Source organism: Bombina bombina, chromosome 1 (assembly GCF_027579735.1).
Source record: "Bombina bombina isolate aBomBom1 chromosome 1, aBomBom1.pri, whole genome shotgun sequence".
Lineage (NCBI taxonomy): Eukaryota > Metazoa > Chordata > Amphibia > Anura > Bombinatoridae > Bombina > Bombina bombina.
Genome location: NC_069499.1, coordinates 488,245,550 through 488,265,359, shown reverse-complemented (window position 1 = coordinate 488,265,359; position 19,810 = coordinate 488,245,550). Strand labels below are relative to the sequence as shown.

Genomic DNA, 19,810 nt, shown 5'->3' with positions numbered 1-19,810 from the left:
TGTGCCTGAGCAGTACAGCACTGGTGATTGGCCATAAGATGGGTGTGTGCAATAGCCGCGCTCCCATTGGCCACAGAGAAACAGAACTGGATTATTTAAAGCGTGTACAGCTTCACACTCGGCTTGTCATTTTCAAGAAAACACATTGAGAAAGGCCGCTACTCGGCCGAAACGCGTTTGTGTACTACTTTTAGCTGAAACTGCTACAAGTTTGGCTTTTTTGTTTTTAACAATAATTATCATATCGCTCCCACGCTTTGATATAGACTGCACAAGATTTTACAGGAACACTCAGCCATCCCTGGCACCTGAAGCCGGCGTATCCTGTTACCGGCCAGGAATACAGGGGGGTGGTTTGAGCTGTATCTTATCTCTGGATGTTGCAGCCTATTTTGTAAAAGCTATTTTTCTAGGGGCTTTTTGTGTAATAATTATTTAGGTCTTAAATAGTGATTAATAAAGTAAAGTTTTTTAACTGATTGATACTTATATTAGTTGAATGATTTCAATACTATTACTATACATATAGGGAACGAGTGCTACTTAACCCCTTCTTGCCCCAAATTCCCCTCCCATAATTTCGGTATACACTGCGAGACATATACACATATTAACACATAAATATATATGCATATATTCATATACATATATATTTACAGGAAACACACAGTCCCCATAGACATACACTGTTTAAAGGCTCTTTTCAGTGACACACCAGCACACTTTAACCCCATTAAACTGCTTTGTGCAGTTTTTTTTTAGTTTTTTAATGCTACAATTTAAAAATAAATAAATAAGGAAACAAACACTTTATTTTAGAGGCAATTGGGGGATATTTTAAAAATTAACCAGAGGTCTGACCTCTGTTTAATTTTTGAAGCGCTAATTGCTACCACAAGCTCGCAGTAGCAAAAACCACCTACTAGTAATGGCTGGTTATTTATCGTGCACTCGTAAACAGTCAAATTTGCCCGCTTACAGGTGCATTATAAATTAGCGCTCCACTAGCCCTTAAAGGGACAGGAAATCCCAACATTTTCATTAGTGATTTGGATAGAACATTAGCACTCAACTACCTTTTTTGCAATCTGGGGGCCTCTACCCACTCCTATCCCGGCGATCGGGCCTGCATAGTGACAGGCATCACCGGGGCTTCCCGTTACATGCGGTGACATCACGCGCAATGATGTGATGACGTCAATGTGCAACTTTATTTAAAATTGTCAATACAAAGTATAGGGAAAGGGGGCATGCTGCTTAGAAACCTGTATCTCAGGGATCAAAACAGCTACAGACCCCCAAGACCCATCATTGGAAAGGTAATCACCTAACCTTTCCAATTATATAAGTCTTGGGGATCTGTGGGAAAAAATAAAAAAAAATAAAAAAAATGTTTTTTGAAAATAGTAAAAAACAGAAAAATATTAAATTCAGCTTAGCACTCAAAGGGTTAAACAACTTTTTAATTGACTTCTATGATCAAATTTGCTTAATTATCTTGTTAACCTTTGCTGAAGGAACAACATTGCACTACTGGCAGCTGATACAGCTAGTTAGCCAATTACAAGAGACAAATGTGTGCAAGCACCAATCAGCAACTAGCTCCCACTAGTGTCGGATATGTGCACATTTGAAAATAGAAGTTAGTTTAAAAGTGTCTTAAAATGACATGCTCTATCAGAATCATGGAAGTTTAATTTTAACTTTGCTATCCCCTTATTTCATTAACAGAAAAATTGCCATAAATTATGTAGTAAAAGGCATCTTGGTGGTATATAACAATAAACCCCATGAAAGTGCCTGCTCAGTGGGTAAAAGTAATGTCAAACACAAAGTTGCTGGCAATCATTGTGCAAGAACTAGGGAAAATACACATGAGCAGTGCTTACTTACCTTATGTACAAGGGTCATAGAAAAAGCACAATTATTACTACAATAAAACACAATTGACATGACATGGTTTGTTTTAATGTTTATGGTGTTTATCAGTAGGTAAAATATTTAGCATTATTATATACCATTCAAGAGAGAGTTGTGTGGGAATGCTCTCAGTGTAAAGGTATTGCACATTTTATTAACAATAATACATATGTTGTGAGGTACTCTCCATACACTCCATACAATGCTATTAAGTCACTATATGATTCAAATGTATGTGTGTGTGTATATATATATATATATATATATATATACACAATACTTCTTTTTACCCAGTGATGTATATTCCTTTGTGGTTTAATATTGAAAAGCTAATTCAATTATAGGCAGTTGGCTACATTTTAGTCTGGTACAAGTTTAAGCATCAGTTTTTAAAGTGACTGTTCTATAGTAATCCCATGGTCTAAAACAATATATGACATGCTTAGCTAAAGATTTTAATCATTGTGTTTATAACAGCCTAAGCAGCACCTTTATTTTAAACATGATCAACATACATAACATCCCATATATGGGAAATAATACAAACTAAGATGCAAGCGAACACAACAAAATGCCAATAGTCAACATTTTAATTTTACTTCTGTAGATTGGAATAGGAATCCTCAAATTAGTTCTTAATTGGCCAGTATTTAAATTTAATCCCACTTAAATGCAGGTTAGTCAAATGATAGTGACTCTCTTTTCATCTTCTGTGTTCATTCACTTTTATCCCTAAATAATGGCCAATCTGGAGATCTCAGATGACTGTGAAACTAGACAAGGGATTAGACTTTAACCCACTAAATATATCACTGCTAGGAGATTACTTTGGTCATATAGTGGAATTCAACTTTTTTCATTAAAGGGTTAATGGGTCAGCAATGAAAAAACAACACAACAATGACTTGTTCCTCTGTGCGTTAACTGGAAAATTCAGTTCACACATCAATAAACCAGGAAACTAAAGTCAGTTATTGCTTAGTAACTTGTGCAAAATATTCTTTGATAACAGGACAAAAACTACAATTTCTGTAGTTAACAAAAAGATTATAATGTGAAATAGTGCAATATTTCTTTGCTTTCTGACAATGCAAATCTTAATATAAAAGTCCACAGAGTGTTAGAAAAACGTGATTATAATCTAACTGCGCGCTTGCCGTGCATTGTTGTTTTTGTTGGTATTCTGAGCAATAGGAGATTTGCTTTTCCGAGGGCGCCGAAGTTTTTGATCCCAACGCTGGAAAAACAGACAATCAAATATTTTAGAGAAATATAACAATACTTTTGTGCATGTATCTTTAGCTATAAAGTTGTAGACGGAAGAAATAAGACAACTTTGCAACATATATATATATATATATACACACACACGTATATACATTTATATCTAAAATAAATACATTCATTGTTTTGTACTTGTAAATGCAGTCATCTTCTAATTTTTTCATAGAACCTAAAAACCTCTGCAAACAAGTTTGGTTTTCAGGTCGTACACAGACTAATGTTATAGCTATGTGGTATATTATGTATGCTTTGTGTATGCCTAGATATATTAATATTGATGAAAGGGCAATTAGTGGAAAAAATACACGCTCTAATTCATCCCGGAACTTCCTGTGGGTGTTAAACACCTAGTTAAAGTGCCACTCAGAAGCCATTATATTTCTTAAAATATGTTTTATTTTAAACCGATCTTGCATAAATATATATTTAGGTGTAAAAAATTTAATGTAGAAATTGTATCACATGCACCTTTTTAAAGTTAGTTTATATTTTGTATAAGGGTGGTTAAATCCTAAACAAGAAATGTTATGTAAAACAATTCATGAAATTAATAATTGTTCAAAAGTAATAATAATTTTGTCTAACTAAATATCGACAAAATGTTTCACACTGAAAAATCCACACAGTAATAAAATGATCTTGAATGAAAAAAAAAAAAGATATATTTTGCATGTCTTTTATTTCATGTTATATATATATATATGTCAGATATTGGACCTAGGATTACCTGGGTAAAGCGGACATTACCCAAGCGGCTGTGGGTAAAGCCTGATGTAAGATCATAAATCCCCTCAGAGTGCATGTGCTTCATCAAGTCACCGCATCAAACATAAATACGATGCACTGACTTTACCCATAACATATATATATATATATATATATATATATATATATATATATATATATATATATATATATATATATATATATATATATATATATATATATATATATATATATATATATATATATATATAGTTAAAGGGACTATTTGTTTCCTTTTATCTAAAGTAGGCCATTTCAAAATAACTGATGTTTCAGTGTTTTGTTTTTTAAACACAACAAGCTTGTTACGGGTCTTTCCACCAAAAGTGGTTTGGCAGTTGTTCATATCAGCCAATATAAATTAATAGAAACTACTCAACTGATACTGTTGTTTTCGATTCAGTTTAAATTTAAACTATTCTTACTTGACTTTTCCATGTACATAGCACAATACTTTTGAGTGCAATATCCCTTTAATAAATTATTCTTGGTATGAATAAAGCCAGTTGAATAAAAGTATGGCTTATTAATCAAGCTCTGAATTTGGTCACAGTTTAGATGGTTTAGATGCAGATGGTTTAGATGCAGATGGTTTAGATGCAGATGGTTTAGATGTAGAATGTGATTTCAAGATACTTTTATATTTACTTTTATTATTAAATTTACTCTGTTTTCTTGGTATCTTTTGTTAAAGAACATACCTAGAACATACTAGAAAAGCTCAGCAGCAATGCACTTCTGGGAGCTAGCTAGGGATTAGCGGCTACACACATATGCCTCTTGTCATTACACCAGTGTTCAGCTAGCTCCCAGTATTACATTATTGCTCTGAAACTGGCTTTATGTGTTTAATCGTTTTGCAGGATTAAACACTTAGTTATATGCAAATAACAGTGAACATCTTTTGAAGATGTTGTACGGCACTGCATTCTTTTACAAATGTGATTGTTATTTTTCATTGTATATATTCACTATACGTTGTGTATGATTCTAATGAGCTGTAAGCACAATCACTAAACATTTGTAATTCATGTGGGTACTGTATAACATTTTAAGATATTGATGTTTCTAAAAAATATTAACTTACCATAACCTTCTTAGCTAAGCGGTCCCTCCATTTTTCAGCCAGGGAACCTTCCACAAGGAGAAGCCTGTTATGAATTTAAATATAAAATGTATTTTATTCAGAAATAGAGGAGAATAGTAAATTGGTGTATACAATCTCATACAAATGACATAGGGCCAGATTACTAGTGGCACGCTAACAGCTACGTCGAAGCGATAAGGTGTTTATAGTGGGTGTTTGTGTACATCATGTTTATTGCGCGTATTACATGATGAAAGCAAACGCAAACGTGTGAGCGCAATTATGATTTATGCTAGAATGATTACTGCATTCTCAGAGCTCTGGTTAACTGTTTCGCAAAACAAATAAGTGTCACAAAACACACAAACATACATTACAAAGTACAGTTACACTCATAACACATTCTGATAACAATTATTTTTAAAAAATTGCACAATAAATATAAGGGCTTAAAGATATGAGGTGTCAGGTGTTATAATAAAGGCTGCTAATGGCATTAACATTGAGATACATACATATACATGTCTTAAGATGTGTATGTATATATTTATATGTGTATATGTATTTAGAGGCATATATACACATATAAATACATCTGTATACATATATAAACACACACACACACACACACACATATATATATATATATATATATATACAGGGAGTGAAGAATTATTAGGCAAGCTGTATTTTTGAGGATTAATTTTATTATTGAACAACAACCATGTTCTCAATGAACCCAAAAAACTCATTAATATCAAAGATGAATAGTTTTGGAAGTAGTTTTTAGTTTGTTTTTAGTTATAGATATTTTAGGGGGATATCTGTGTTGGCAAGTGACTATTACTGTGCATAATTATTAGGCAACTTAACAAAAAACAAATATATACCCATTTCAATTATTTATTTTTACCAGTGAAACCAATATAACATCTCAACATTTACAAATATACATTTCTGACATTCAAAAACAAAACAAAAACAAATCAGTGACCAATATAGCCACCTTTCTTTGCAAGGACACTCAAAAGCCTGCCATCCATGGATTCTGTCAGTGTTTTGATCTGTTCACCATCAACATTGCGTGCAGCAGCAACCACAGCCTCCCAGACACTGTTCAGAGAGGTGTACTATTTTCCCTCCTTGTAAATCTCACATTTGATGATGGACCACAGGTTCTCAATGTGGTTCAGATCAGGTGAACAAGGAGGCCATGCCATTAGATTTTCTTCTTTTATACCCTTTCTTGCCAGCCACGCTATGGAGTACTTGGACGTGTGTGATGGAGCATTGTCCTGCATGAAAATCATGTTTTTCTTGAAGGATGCAGACTTCTTCCTGTACACTCTAAATCAATCCTTGGATTGAAAAATTGTGCACCTGAATAGCACTCTTTCCCCAATCTAGGGTGGCAAGATTTGGGCACAGACTGAATAACTATGGAGTGGGAGTGCTGGAGGATATTTAAAATATAACCTTTATTTGGAAATTTAAAATAAAAAACCAAAAACACACACACATAAATCTACATATATACAATGTTAAAAGATACAGGGTTTGGTCGGATTTATTTCAATCCAATGTATTCTATTTAAATAAAGTAGTGATATCTTGGGTTTTAAATTAATTATTTTGGAGTCAGTTTTTTCAATTAGGGTCAGTATAGGTCTGATATAGCGTATGTAGTACGTGGTATTTATTAACCTTATACCACTGTATTGATGACTCTATTATTCCTTGTCTATTGATCTTAAGTTACAGTCGGTCTTGTCTTACGTGGTAATACGTGGTATTTATTAATCCTATATCACTGTATTGAGGATTCTATTATACCTTGTCTATTGATCTTAAGTTACAGTCGGTCTTGTCTTCCTAAGTTCTTTGTTGAACATACATGTAGTAGTGCAATTTTGTAGTAACTAATTTAAAGTGATATGCAGCAGAGTCTAGTTTGTCTTGTTATAAATATTGACGTTTTGGACTTTGCAAATTAAATATCACTGTTGTTGCCAGCATGATTTTTCAAATGTGGAATAAGTGATGTTCTGTATTTAAAGCTTTGCTTAAGGTAGTCAGCTAATTCTTTTACTGACAGCTACTATCTGGATATGTTATAAGTTATGCCTGATATATTCCCAGGCTGTTAGATTGAACTGTGGTAGCTGCTATCTAAGTATGCTAGTAACGGATACTTAATATGTTATCAGATTATCATACTACGTTCTCAAACGCTTGAAAAAGCGTATATATATAAGATATCTTAAACTCTTACTATTGGTTTTGCTTAATATCGAGTGCTTGTCTAAAGTCTTTCACCATATATTTAGTAAGAATGTTCTTTTATGCTTGAAGGTATATATAGAGAAGTTTAAGTAGATTGCTGAGGCTTAGCTTGATAGGATTGACTATTTATGTAAAATAAAATATTTTTATCTTTCTTGTGATTTTGCTGGTTCACAGTAGTAATGTGCTTAGACAAAGTTTTTGTTATTGGTTCATCAATGTGGATAAAGTTGTGTTGTAAACTGTTCTTAAATTGCTTGTATAGATGTACTGGTAATATCACTTTACTTGTATAAAACCTTAGAAAAATCAGTCTTGAGATATTTCTTGGCCCAGTCTTGACGTTTCAGCTTGTGTGTCTTGTTCAGTGGTGGTCTTCTTTCAGCCATTCTTACCTTGGCCATGTCTCTGAGTATTGCACACCTTGTGCTTTTGGGCACTCCAGTGATGTTGCAGCTCTGAAATATGGCCAAACTGGTGGCAAGTGGCATCTTGGCAGCTGTACGCTTGACTTTTCTCAGTTCATGGGCAGTTATTTTGCGCCTTGGTTTTTCCACATGCTTCTTGCGACCCTGTTGACTATTTTGAATGAAACGCTTGATTGTTCGATGATCACGCCTCAGAAGCTTTGCAATTTTAAGAGTGCTGCATCCCTCTGCAATATATCTCACTATTTTTTACTTTTCTGAGCCTGTCAAGTCCTTCTTTTGACCCATTTTGCCAAAGGAAAGGAAGTTGCCTAATAATTATGCACACCTGATATAGGGTGTTGATGTCATTAGACCACACCCCTTCTCATTACAGAGATGCACATCACCTAATATGCTTAATTGGTAGTAGGCTTTCGAGCCTATACAGCTTGGAGTAAGACAACATGCATAAAGAGGATAATGTGGTCAAAATACTCATTTGCCTAATAATTCTGCACTCCCTGTATATATGTGCATTGGTGCCCCTTGCAGTGAAGTAGATAAAGTGTAAAAGCCCTACACGAAAAAAACAAAATTTATGCTTACCTGATAAATTTCTTTCTTTCTTGACACGGTGAGTCCATGGATCATCATCAATTACTGTTGGGAATATCACTCCTGGCCAGCAGGAGGAGGCAAAGAGCACCACAGCAAAGCTGTTAAATATCACTCCGCTACCCACAATCCCCCAGTCATTCGACCAAAGGGCAAGGAGAGAAAGGAAGTAACACAAGGTGCAGAGGTGCCTAAGGTTTATATAAAAAGAAACTGTCTGAATATAGGGAGGGCCGTGGACTCACCGTGTCAAGAAAGAAAAACATTTATCAGGTAAGCATAAATATTGTTTTCTTTCTAATGACACGGTGAGTCCACAAATCATCATCAATTACTGTTGGGAACCAATACCCAAGCCAGAGGACACAGATGATAAGGGAGGGACAAGACAGGAATCTAAACAGAAGGCACCACTGCTTGAATAACCTTTCTCCCAAAAGAAGCCTCAGCTGAGGCAAAAGTATCGAATTTAAAGAATTTGGAAAATTTGTGCAAAGATGACCAAGTTGCAGCCTTGCAAATCTGTTCCATAGAAGCTTCATTTTTGAAGGCCCATGAAGAAGAAACAGCCCTTGTGGAATGAGCTGTGATTTTCTCAGGAGGTTGCTGTCCAGCAGTCTCATATGCCAAGCGAATAAAGCTCTTCAGCCAAAGGGAAAGTGAAGTAGCCGTAGCTTTCTGACCCTTGCGTTTCCCAGAAATGCAAACAAACAATGCAGAAGAATGACGAAAGTCCTTAGTTGCCTGCAAATAAAATTTTAGCGCTCGCACAACATCCAGATTATGCAACAAGCGTTTTTTTGTGAGAAGAAGAATTAGGACACAAAGAAGGTACAACGATTTCCTGATTAATATTCTTGACTGAAACAACCTTAGGCAGGAATCCAAACTTAATATGCAGAACCACCTTATCAGAGTGAAATATAAGATAAGGGGAATCACACTGTAAGGCAGAGAGTTCAGAAACTCTCTGAGCAGAGGAAATAGCAACAAGAAACAAAACTTTCCAAGATAACATCTTAATATCTAAAGAATGCATAGGCTCAAACGGAGCCTGTTGTAAAACTTTAAGAACAAGGTTAAGACTCCATGGAGGAGTAACAGGTTTAAACATAGGCCGAATTCTAACCAAGGCCTGAATAATCGATTGAACGTCTGGCACATCCGCCAAGCGCTTATGTAACAAAATAGACGATGCCGAAATCTGACCCTTTAGAGTACTTGCCGACAAATCCTGGAGAAAGGACAAAATCCTAGGAATCCTTACTCTACTCCAAGAGTATTGTTTGGATTCACACCAATACAAGTATTTCCGTCAGCTCTTATGGTAAATCCTGCGAGTCACAGGCTTACGAGCCTGAATCAAGGTCTCAATGACCGACTCTGAAAATCCACGCTTAGATAAAACTAAGCATTCAATCTCTAAGCAAGTCAGCTTCAGAGAAATGAGATTTGGATGAAGGAAGGGACCCTGAAGTAGAAGGTCCTTCCTCAGAGGCAGTCTCCAAGGTGGAAAGGATGACATTTCCACTAGGTCTGCATACCAAATCCTGCGAGGCCACGCCGGGGCTATGAGAATTACAGACGCCCTCTCCTGCTTCATTCGAGCAATGACTCTTGGAAGGAGAACGAACGGAGGAAACAGGTATGCTAGACTGAAGTTCTAAGGAACTGCCAGAGCAACGATCAGAAATGCCTGTGGATCTCTTGACCTCGAGCCGTATCTCAGAAGTTTGGCATTCTGATGAGAAGCCATGAGATCTAACTCCAGCTACCCCCACTTAAGGGTCAAGATGGAAAACACATCCGAATTAAGTTCCCACTCCCCGGGATGAAAAGTCTGTCTGCTCAGAAAATCTGCTTCCCAATTGTCCACTCCTGGGATGTGGATCACAGAAAGACAGCAGTTGTGGGTCTCTGCCCACTGAATAATTCGGGCCACCTCTGTCATGGCCAAGCAACTCTGAGTTCCCCCTGGTGGTTGATATAGGCCACCAAGGTTATGTTGTCCGACTGGAATCTGATAAACCAGGCTAAGGCTAACTGAGGCCAGGCCAGAAGAGCATTGAAGATTGCTCTCAGCTCCAAGATGTTTATGGGCAGGACTGACTCCTCCTGTGTCCATAAGCCCTGAGCCTTCAACGAGCCCCATACTCCTCCCCAACCTAGAAGGCTGGAATCCATGGTCACAATCACCCAGGAGGGTCTGCGGAAGCAAGTACACTGGGAGAGATGATCCTGAGAAAGCCACCATGGAAGAGAGTCTATTGATGCCTGATCTAGATCTACATGCAGAGACAGGTCCATATAGTCCCCGTTCCATTGTCTGAGCATGCATAATTGCAGAGGTCTGAGATGGAACCGAGCAAACAGAATGATGTCCATGGAAGCCACCATCAGACCTATTACCTCCATACATTGAGCCACTGACGGCCGTGGAGAGGACTGAAGGGCAAAACAAGAGTCGAAAGTCTTTCTTTTTCTGACCTCCATGAGAAAAATCTTCATTAACAGGGAGTCTATTATGGTCCCCAAAAATACAACCCTTGTAGCTGGAACCAGATAACTTTTTTCCCGATTCACTTTCCATTCGTGGGATCGAAGAAAAGACAACAAGATCTCCGTATGAGATTCTGCTTGTTGAAAAGATGGCGCCTGAACCAGAATGTCATCCAGATAAGGTGCCACTGCAATGCCCTGAGATCGAAGCACAGCTAAAAGAGCCCCCAGAACCTTTGAAAAAATTCTGGGAGCTGTGACAAGGCCGAATGGAAGGGCCATGAACTGAAAATGATTGTCCAAAAATGCGAATCTCAGAAACTTGTGATGGTCCCTGTGAATGGGAACATGAAGGTATGCATCCTTTAGGTCTATGGTTGTCATGAACTGACCCTCTTGTACCAAGGGAAGAATGGAGCGTATAGTCTCCATCTTGAAGGATGGCACTCTCAGAAACTTGTTTAAACATTTTACATCTAGGATTGGTCAAAACGTTCCCTCCTTTTTGGGAACTATGAACAGATTTGAGTAAAATCCCAGACCTCTTTCCTGAAAGGGAACTAGAAAACTATTACCCCCAGGGCGGCAAGGTCCTTGACACAATGTAAAAACGTCTCTCTTTTTATCTGGTCTACAGATAATCTAGAGAGGAGAAACTTGCCTCTGGGAGGAAAAGATTTGAAGTCTATTTTGTATCCCTGGGAGACAATGTCCACTGCCTAGGCATCTGGAATATCTCTTATCCAAGCCTGGAAAAAAAGAGAGAGTCTGCCCCCTACAAGATCCACTCCCGGATCGGGGGCCAACCCTTCATGCTGACTTGGAATCAGCTGAAGGCTATTTAGATTGCTTTCCCTTATTCTAGGACTGGTTGGGCTTCCAGGAAGGCTTGGCTTGATCTTGCTTGGAGGAAGGGGAGGAAGACTTGCCTTTAAAGTTATGAAAGGAACGTAAATTACTCTGACATCCCTTCTGCTTATTCTTTTTATCTTGAGGAAGAAAAGAACCCTTCCCTCCAGTAATATCTGAGATCATTTTCGCCAAACCAGGTCCAAACAAGGTCTTACCATTGTAAGGAATAGCCATGAGCTTAGATTTAGATGAAACATCCGTAGACCAGGACTTCAACCACAAGACCCTGTGGGTTAGGACCGCAAAACCAGAAATGTTGGCTCCCAGTTTAATAACCTGTAAGGAAGCATCTGTAATGAAGGAATTGGCTAACTTGAGAACCTTAATCATGTCCTGGATCTCATCAAAAGGGGTATCTGTCTGAAGAGATTCAGATAACGCATCAAACCAGTAAGCCGCAGTGCTGGTAACAGTGGTGATACACACCGCAGGTTGCCATTGTAGACCCTGGTGGACAAACATATTTTTTAGTAAAGCCTCCAATTTTGTATCCATTAGATCTTAAAAAGAACAACTATCCTCTATGGAGGATAGTCCTCTTGGCTAAAGTGGAGATCGCTCCTTCTACCTTAGGAACCGTCTGCCACGACTCCTTAATAGAATCTGCTATAGAAAAGATCTTCTTAAAAATAGGAGATGGAGAAAAGGGAATACCAGGTCTTTCCCATTCTCAAGCAATAATCTCTACAGCACGGTCAGGAACCGGAAAAACTTCCACCGCGGAGGGAAAATCAAAGTATTTGTTCAATTTACTATACTTTTTAGGATTGATTACGATAATTGTGTCGGAGTCGTCCAAAGTAGCCAAAATCTCCTTAAGTAATAAGCGAAGGTGTTCTATCTTAAATCTGAAGGATACCACATCAGCATCAGAAGAAGGAATTACACTGTCTGAGTCTGAGATTTCCCCCTCAGATGCTACCGACATGTCTTCTTCCTAAGGCTTATGGGGAGGGACACTCTGGATAGCCAGAACTTGATCAGAAACCTTACTGTGTCCTTAAATTTCCTTTTACGCCTTCCCTGCAACATGGGGAAAGCTGACAAGGCCTCAGATACCGCAAGGGATACCTGGGAAGCAATGTCTTGTAGAAAAAATCCTACAGGATTGCAAGAGGAAACACAGGGCACTGTATGTGGAGACTGAAAAAGTTGGGACGCTTGAGGAGAAAGCTGCGGCATATCTGCAACAGGAGACACCAGAACAGCATTTGCCTGGGATAATGATGGCTCATGGTCAAATATTTTATCTCTATAACTTAAAGTTCTCTCAATGCATGAGGAACAAAAAAGGAACTGGGGTTTACACCTGAGCATCAAAACATAACTGACAAGCAGCGAATTCACCTGGGATAATGGTTTGAAAAGCCTCTTGATCCATCTTATGTAATAAATAAGGATAAAGTGTAAAAAATCTTTATTTGAAAATAAAAAATAAATGTGTATTGTGTCTTTAAATAGAAATGTATGTTAGCGCAACAAACCAAATAGACCTCAGGCTACCTATACAACTCAGTAGCTATACTGTGGTGCCTACCTGTCCTGCAGCTCACAGAGTGACTTCCCTCACAGAAGAAACAATCCCCTTTTCAAATACAGAGTGGTTACAAAGCCCTAACTGCCGAAAAAAACGGCTTACAACAGTAATCTCCATGACCAAAAATTAAAGTATAAGAACTACTATAACACACTCAGCCACCATAAATCACCTCACAGTCACAATGCCCAAACTGACAAAAAAAGAAACCCCAAAGATGAAGGTTTAATAAATGGCACTTCCTGAAAGTGCTGTCCGGCAGCAAGACAGCTCACCTGGTTTGAGAGGGTGCAGCACCTCACATGGACCTGTGAAGAGAGAAAAACTGAGTAAACCTACTCAGGTTTTCTAGTTAGGGCAACAGATTCTTGAGAAAACGCAGTGCGGATTATACCTCACAAGCTCTCAAGTGCTCAAAAGCCACCACTGCCCTACTGAAGAGACTGATGTGGACTAGGCTAGACCCCAGAAAGTAACAGAGTAAGCTTGATTGAAGAAAACTTCTCATCAGACACCTAAACTTCACCTCCTCCTTGCACTACAGGCAAAGAGAATGACTGGAGGATTGTGGGTAGGGGAGTGATATTTAACAACTTTGCTGTGGTGCTCTGTGCCTCCTCCTGCTGGCTAGGAGTGATATTCCCAACAGTAATTGATGATGATCCGTGGACTCACCGTGTCATTAGAAAGAAATGAAGCTCCGGCACTACTTGGTGTGCTGTAAAAAATAAAATCCGCTTTTATTGAAAAATATTAAAATACATCAGATAGCAGACTGGATGTCATCTAGAGGTAAAGAAAAGTCAGACGTTTATGTAGTGTAGTGCCCCCCCTTCCTGGGGTGATGCACAACAGAAAAGGGGTGGAGTGCCCTATTCAATCATTGCCAGGAGGGGGGCACTACACTACAGAAATGAAAAGAAATATAAAAATAATATATATATATATATATATATATATATAAATTAGGTACTAGCAGACGGCTGTCAGTACCAAAGATGGTACCATTAGTTGTAGTAAGAGGGTTAGAGAGCTGTTTGGGAGGGATCAGGGAGGTTGGAGGTTTAAGACTTTTTAAATTATTATTTAAAAAAAAAATAAACTACATACTGGCACTTTCTGCCAGTACCTAAGATGGTGGGGATGAGTGTGGGTGGGGGGAAGAGAGCTGTTTGGGAGGGATCAGTGGGTGGGAGTGTAATCTCTACACTAAAGCAAAAATTTACCTTACAAGTTACCTGATAAACCCCTTTACTGCCTGGAATAATAGAAGTGTGGTGTGCAGATGCAATTAGAGGCCTCCAAATTAACAATTTCTGAACAGTAAAAGTTAAAGTGATTGTAAAGTTTAATAAATAAGTGCTCAGCAACTTAAAGTAATCTTAAAAACAGGGGAACTTTCATTCATTAAACTTTACAATGACGCTTACTTTTTTAAATACTTGTTTGCGTTATGGTAAACATAGCGCCGATCCTCCGCCCGCAGCTCCTGCTTTCTTTAGCAGATTGATGATGAATCCGGCTTCCTCCAATCGTTGTGTTTCCCCTTTTGCGTCCAGCTCATGAGGCACGCAACGATTGGAAACCGGATCGTCATCAATCTGCTAATGAAAGCAGGAGCTGCGTGCGGAGGATCAGCGCTATGTTTAACATAACACAAAAGTATTTAAAAAAAATAAGCGTCATTGTAAAGTTTAATGAATGAAAGTGACCCTGTTTTTAAGATTACTTTTAGTTATCAGGCACTTATTTATTAAACTTTAGAATCAGTTTAACAACTTTTTCTATATGACCGCAGTTAGCAGTGAAATGGGGGCATAAAATAAACCAAAATGGGCCTAGATCACTGGTTTTCAAACCTGTCCTCAGGCCACCCTAACAGGCCAGATTTTGAGGATATATGAACTGAAATTTGTGATTTATTATATAACGTACTTCCTCTTGCTTCAGAATTAAAATAAATAGCTGTAACTTATCCTTTGTTGCGTCAAAATCAAAATAAATCATTTTAATTAACCTTTTTCAGGCAAACAAATATTTGTAACACTTAAGTAATGTTCTTTCATATGCATGACATAAATTGTTCTATCCCTTTAACCCCTTCTTGACCAGAAATTTCAAAGAAGAACTTGCCCAAAATACCGGAGAATGTTTAGCATTTTTTCTATCACAGAAATAGAGCTTTGTTTTTTTATTTACCTATCAAAACTATATATATATATTTAAGTAGACAACCCAAGGTATTTCACATACTTATGTAATACTTGTGTACCTATACTTATGTCATACTTGTTACGCATACTTATGTCATACTTGTGTACCTATACTTATGTCATACTTGTTACACATACTTATGTAATACTTGTGTACCTATACTTATGTCATACTTGTTACGCATACTTATGTCATACTTGTGTACCTATACTTATGTCATACTTGTTACACATACTTATGTAATACTTGTGTACCTATACTTATGTCATACTTGTGTACCTATACTTATGTCATACTTGTGTACCTATACTTATGTCATACTTGTGTACCTATACTTATGTCATACATGTTACACATACTTATGTCATACTTGTGTACCTATACTTATGTCATACTTGTTACACATACTTATGTCATACTTGTTACACATACTTATGACATACTTGATGTCATCAAGCCGTTGAAAAAGCCCGACCGAAGTCGGGGGAAACGTCAGGCCAGTTACCACAAGCTACCATTCAATCTGGGAAAGCAGAACAAACTGTATGCAGAGGTCAGTCATACGCTCAGGTTGAGGATCCGGATCACCACTACCTGATGTTGTCTGACTGAGACTTGCAAGGAGGTGGACCATGTGTGCCAATATTACAGAAGCTGCAGATCCCAGGAGCTTTATTTTAATGCAGATCTTTTATCTATCTCTAGTGAGTGCATTTATACTTGTGCGTATGTTATATTGTAATAAAACCTTTACACTTGAATCGTGCCTTGTGCGCCTGTCTTTTCTTCCCTGTTTTATGTTACCCATACTTATACCATACTTGTTACCCATACTTTTGTCATACTTGTTACCCATACTTATACCATACTTGTGTACCTAGGGTTGCCACCCGTCCCTTAAAATACAGAACACTTATACGTTATACATGCTGCAGGGTGTGCAGGGAGGAATAGAAATAGTGCTGTACAGAAACACAATTAATGTTCCTCCCCTCACACCCTGCAGCATGTATAAAGCATAAGTGTACAGGAAAACATGGCCGAGGTGGCAACCCTATGTGTACCCATACTTTTGTCATACTTCTGAACCCATACTTATGCCATACTTGTTACCCATACTTATACCATACTTGTGTACCCATACTCTTGTCATACTTTTTAACCCATACTTGCTGGAGAGAAAAATGCACAAAAGTGGGTCCCACATAGTGAGAAAGTTTAAAAATGACACATAGGGGTAGATTTATCAAGCAGTGGATGCTGCAATCTACCCCCGTAGTTTTTTTTACCCCCTGAAACATAAGTTAAGAAGCAGCGGTCTTAAGACTATACCACCTTAACTCGTCCGCCACCTCTGAGGTAGCGGACAGCAATATGATTGACACCCCCTGCTGGCGGCCGATTGGCCGCGAATGTGCAGGGGGTGGTATTGCACAAGCATTTCACATGAAATGCTTGTGCAATGATAAATGTGGACAGCATATGTCAGCATTTATCGATGTCGGGCAGACACAATCCGCTACAGAGGATCATGTCCGCCCGAAACATGATAAATCGGCCCCACAGTATGAAAGTGAAATAAATGTATGTAATGTGGCAGATAAACTTTGTTGTGTCTTAATACACTGTTGCATAATGAAATATGTATTTGCTTCTATCTAAAAAATTGATGAGCCGATCCCTAGAACAAAAATGATTATGCCTAGGTGTGGTCTATTTATGGATATCTACTAGTTTCCAAACTATGGAAGTCTCACCTATACAGATATTACATGTTGTGTAAAAATTGTGTGTAACTGTAAAGGATGAAATAAACATGCTCTAATTAATGTTATTACTAAGGACCTAATCCCTCTTTGCAAAGAAATGTACACATTAGAACTGTTACATAAAGGAACACTCAATGCAGTAGAATTTTATAATTAACAAGTGCATAATAAAAAGGCAATGATTTAGCACCCACTCTGAATTTCAAATAAGCAGTAGATTTTTTTCTGACAGATTTATTTTTTCTCATATTTTCCAGCCCCCTGTATCATGTGACAGACATCAGCCAATCACAGACTAGTATACGTATACCCTGGCCTGTAAGCTTGTACACATGCTCAGAAGGCAAAATTTGACCAGTGTCTTAATTGAACAGTGTCTTAAAGCTGCATGTTCTTTCTGATTCATAAGTTTTATTCTGACTTGAGTGTCCCTATAACACTGGAATATGTATATAAAGATTTTTTTTAAAAACACAGATTAATCATAGTAACCTTAGGTTTGTTATTGTTTCATGTATTTTGCAATTCCATACCGTGTGAAAGAAATACAGACATAGGGGCCCATTTATCAAGCTCCCTATGGAGCTTGTGGGCCCGTGTTCATGGCGAGTCTTCAGACTCGCCAGAAAAACCAGTTATGAAGCAGCGGTCTATATACCGCTGCTCCATAACCCTGTCTGCCTGCTCTGATGAGGCGGACAGGAATCGCCGGAAATCAACCCGTGTAGGATCGGGTTGATTGACACCCCCTGCTGGTGGCCCATTGGTTGTGAGTCTGCAGGGGGCAGCGTTGCACCAGCAGCTCTTGTGAGCTGCTGGTGCAATGCTGAATACGGAGAGCGAGGTCTTACGGACCTGATCCGCACTGTCGGATCAGGTCCGCAAGACCTTTAATTAATAGGCCTCATAGCCAGCATTACCGGTGACAACTCCTTAGCTGAAAGCCATAACCCTAAAGACTATTATACATTCACTAACGAGCACCGTGTGAGAAGGGGAAATTACCTGGTACGCTCTTTGTCTTCATAACCCATAATGATATATTCCTCATTGACAACAAGCTGTGGGCACAGGCATCCGGAGTTTGTGTATAGTGTAACGGTATCTTTTGGAATATTCACGAGTGAAGACTTGAGAATTTCCTTAACTTCTACAATAGCAGTAACATCGTGGCATTTGACTCTCACTTCCTTAATTCTTGCTCGGATTACTAGAAAAAAAGGGTGAAAATAGCAGATTAAACAGGTGCAATAATATTCATGCTGTGATCAAATTCTACGTCACAAATGATTTATTCATTTTTTAAAATGCACCCTATTGATACTGGAAACCTATGTTGAAGTTTGTGCTTTTTTAAGTGGGTTCAATTCAGTAAAGTAATGTAAACTGTTTCCATCTAAATGATATCAAATGCAAACTTACTTGTATTGTATTAACTAAAATAATAATATAGTTTATCTATTTATTTAGCTAACAAAACAATATTAGCATTACCAATGGCTTAGTCAGTTCATTGAATGCTGTTGTGTGAATACAAAAACAACACATAATGCAATTGAAACCTGAAACCCTTAACAAAAAAAGCTTCTATACTTACCGTAGTTATAATTGTTCTTGAGATAAGTCTTTTGCGAAGCTTTCACTGGTTTACATTTGCAGTGCTCTGAAAAAAATAAGGCGTTATAAAGACCAATGAAATAGCATTATAGCTTTTTTTTTTTGTTCTTGTGCATCGAAATGAAAAGGCATTGTTAAATAGGACTGAAATTTGTTAAGGGTTTGATGTTAAAATATCATATATAATGATTGTAGATGGGGTTTTTTTTAATGTAAGGTACATTTTTGTGTAAAGCAAATTACTTTTTATTTTTTCCCTTTGTCGATCTTCCGTGCTGCTCATTGAAATTCGTGCCTGTAGCATTGTTTCCACAGACATTCTGCCAACATTTGTACATAGCTTTAAATTATGTAGGTTTTTTTCTCTAACAAACTTTCCAGGGTAGCAAGAAAGTTATCGGTGAAGCCGTTTTGAACTGTAAGGAAATTAAATGAATGACCCCGATGACAAATAGCAACATTATTGGATTAGCACAAATGCAAGTTGTAAATAGATGTTTTAATTCTACAGGTACATATTATAAATTGTAAATTAAAGTGGCATGATACCCAAATGTTGAAACACTTGAAAGTGATGCAGCATAGCTGTGAAAATCTGACTAGAAAATATCACCTGAACATCTCTATGTAAAAAAGAAAGATATTTTACCTTGCTCAAAATGTTCTAAGTATTCACATCCCATTGTAAAGGACTTCAAGCATCCAATCAGTATGCCTGTCTCGCAATTTGCAAGGGAGCGTGCCTCATGCACACTCATGTTATTTCCCTAATTCAGTTTAAGGAATTTTACTATGAAATCTCATGAGATCACAGTAAAACAGTTCATGACCTCAGCACTGCTGATACTGATTTACTGCTGTTAATTTCTTCCTTTTTTTTTTTTTTTTTTTTTTTTTA

At 37.6% G+C, this 19,810-nt stretch overlaps 1 protein-coding gene across 1 annotated transcript in view; it reads right to left on the bottom strand.

Moving 5' to 3' along the window:
* Positions 1-1,946: 1,946 nt before the first annotated feature.
* FRZB (frizzled related protein) overlaps positions 1,947-19,810 on the bottom strand; it is a 92,249-nt gene continuing 74,385 nt past the window's right edge. Inside the window, exons 4-7 of the mRNA XM_053698544.1 lie at positions 18,893-18,958; positions 18,301-18,505; positions 5,057-5,120; positions 1,947-3,157 (exon numbers count right to left, since the gene is read on the bottom strand). Coding sequence (XP_053554519.1) covers positions 3,062-3,157; positions 5,057-5,120; positions 18,301-18,505; positions 18,893-18,958 — 431 coding nt within the window. The 3' untranslated portion in view covers positions 1,947-3,061. The remainder of the gene's footprint in view (positions 3,158-5,056; positions 5,121-18,300; positions 18,506-18,892; positions 18,959-19,810) is intronic.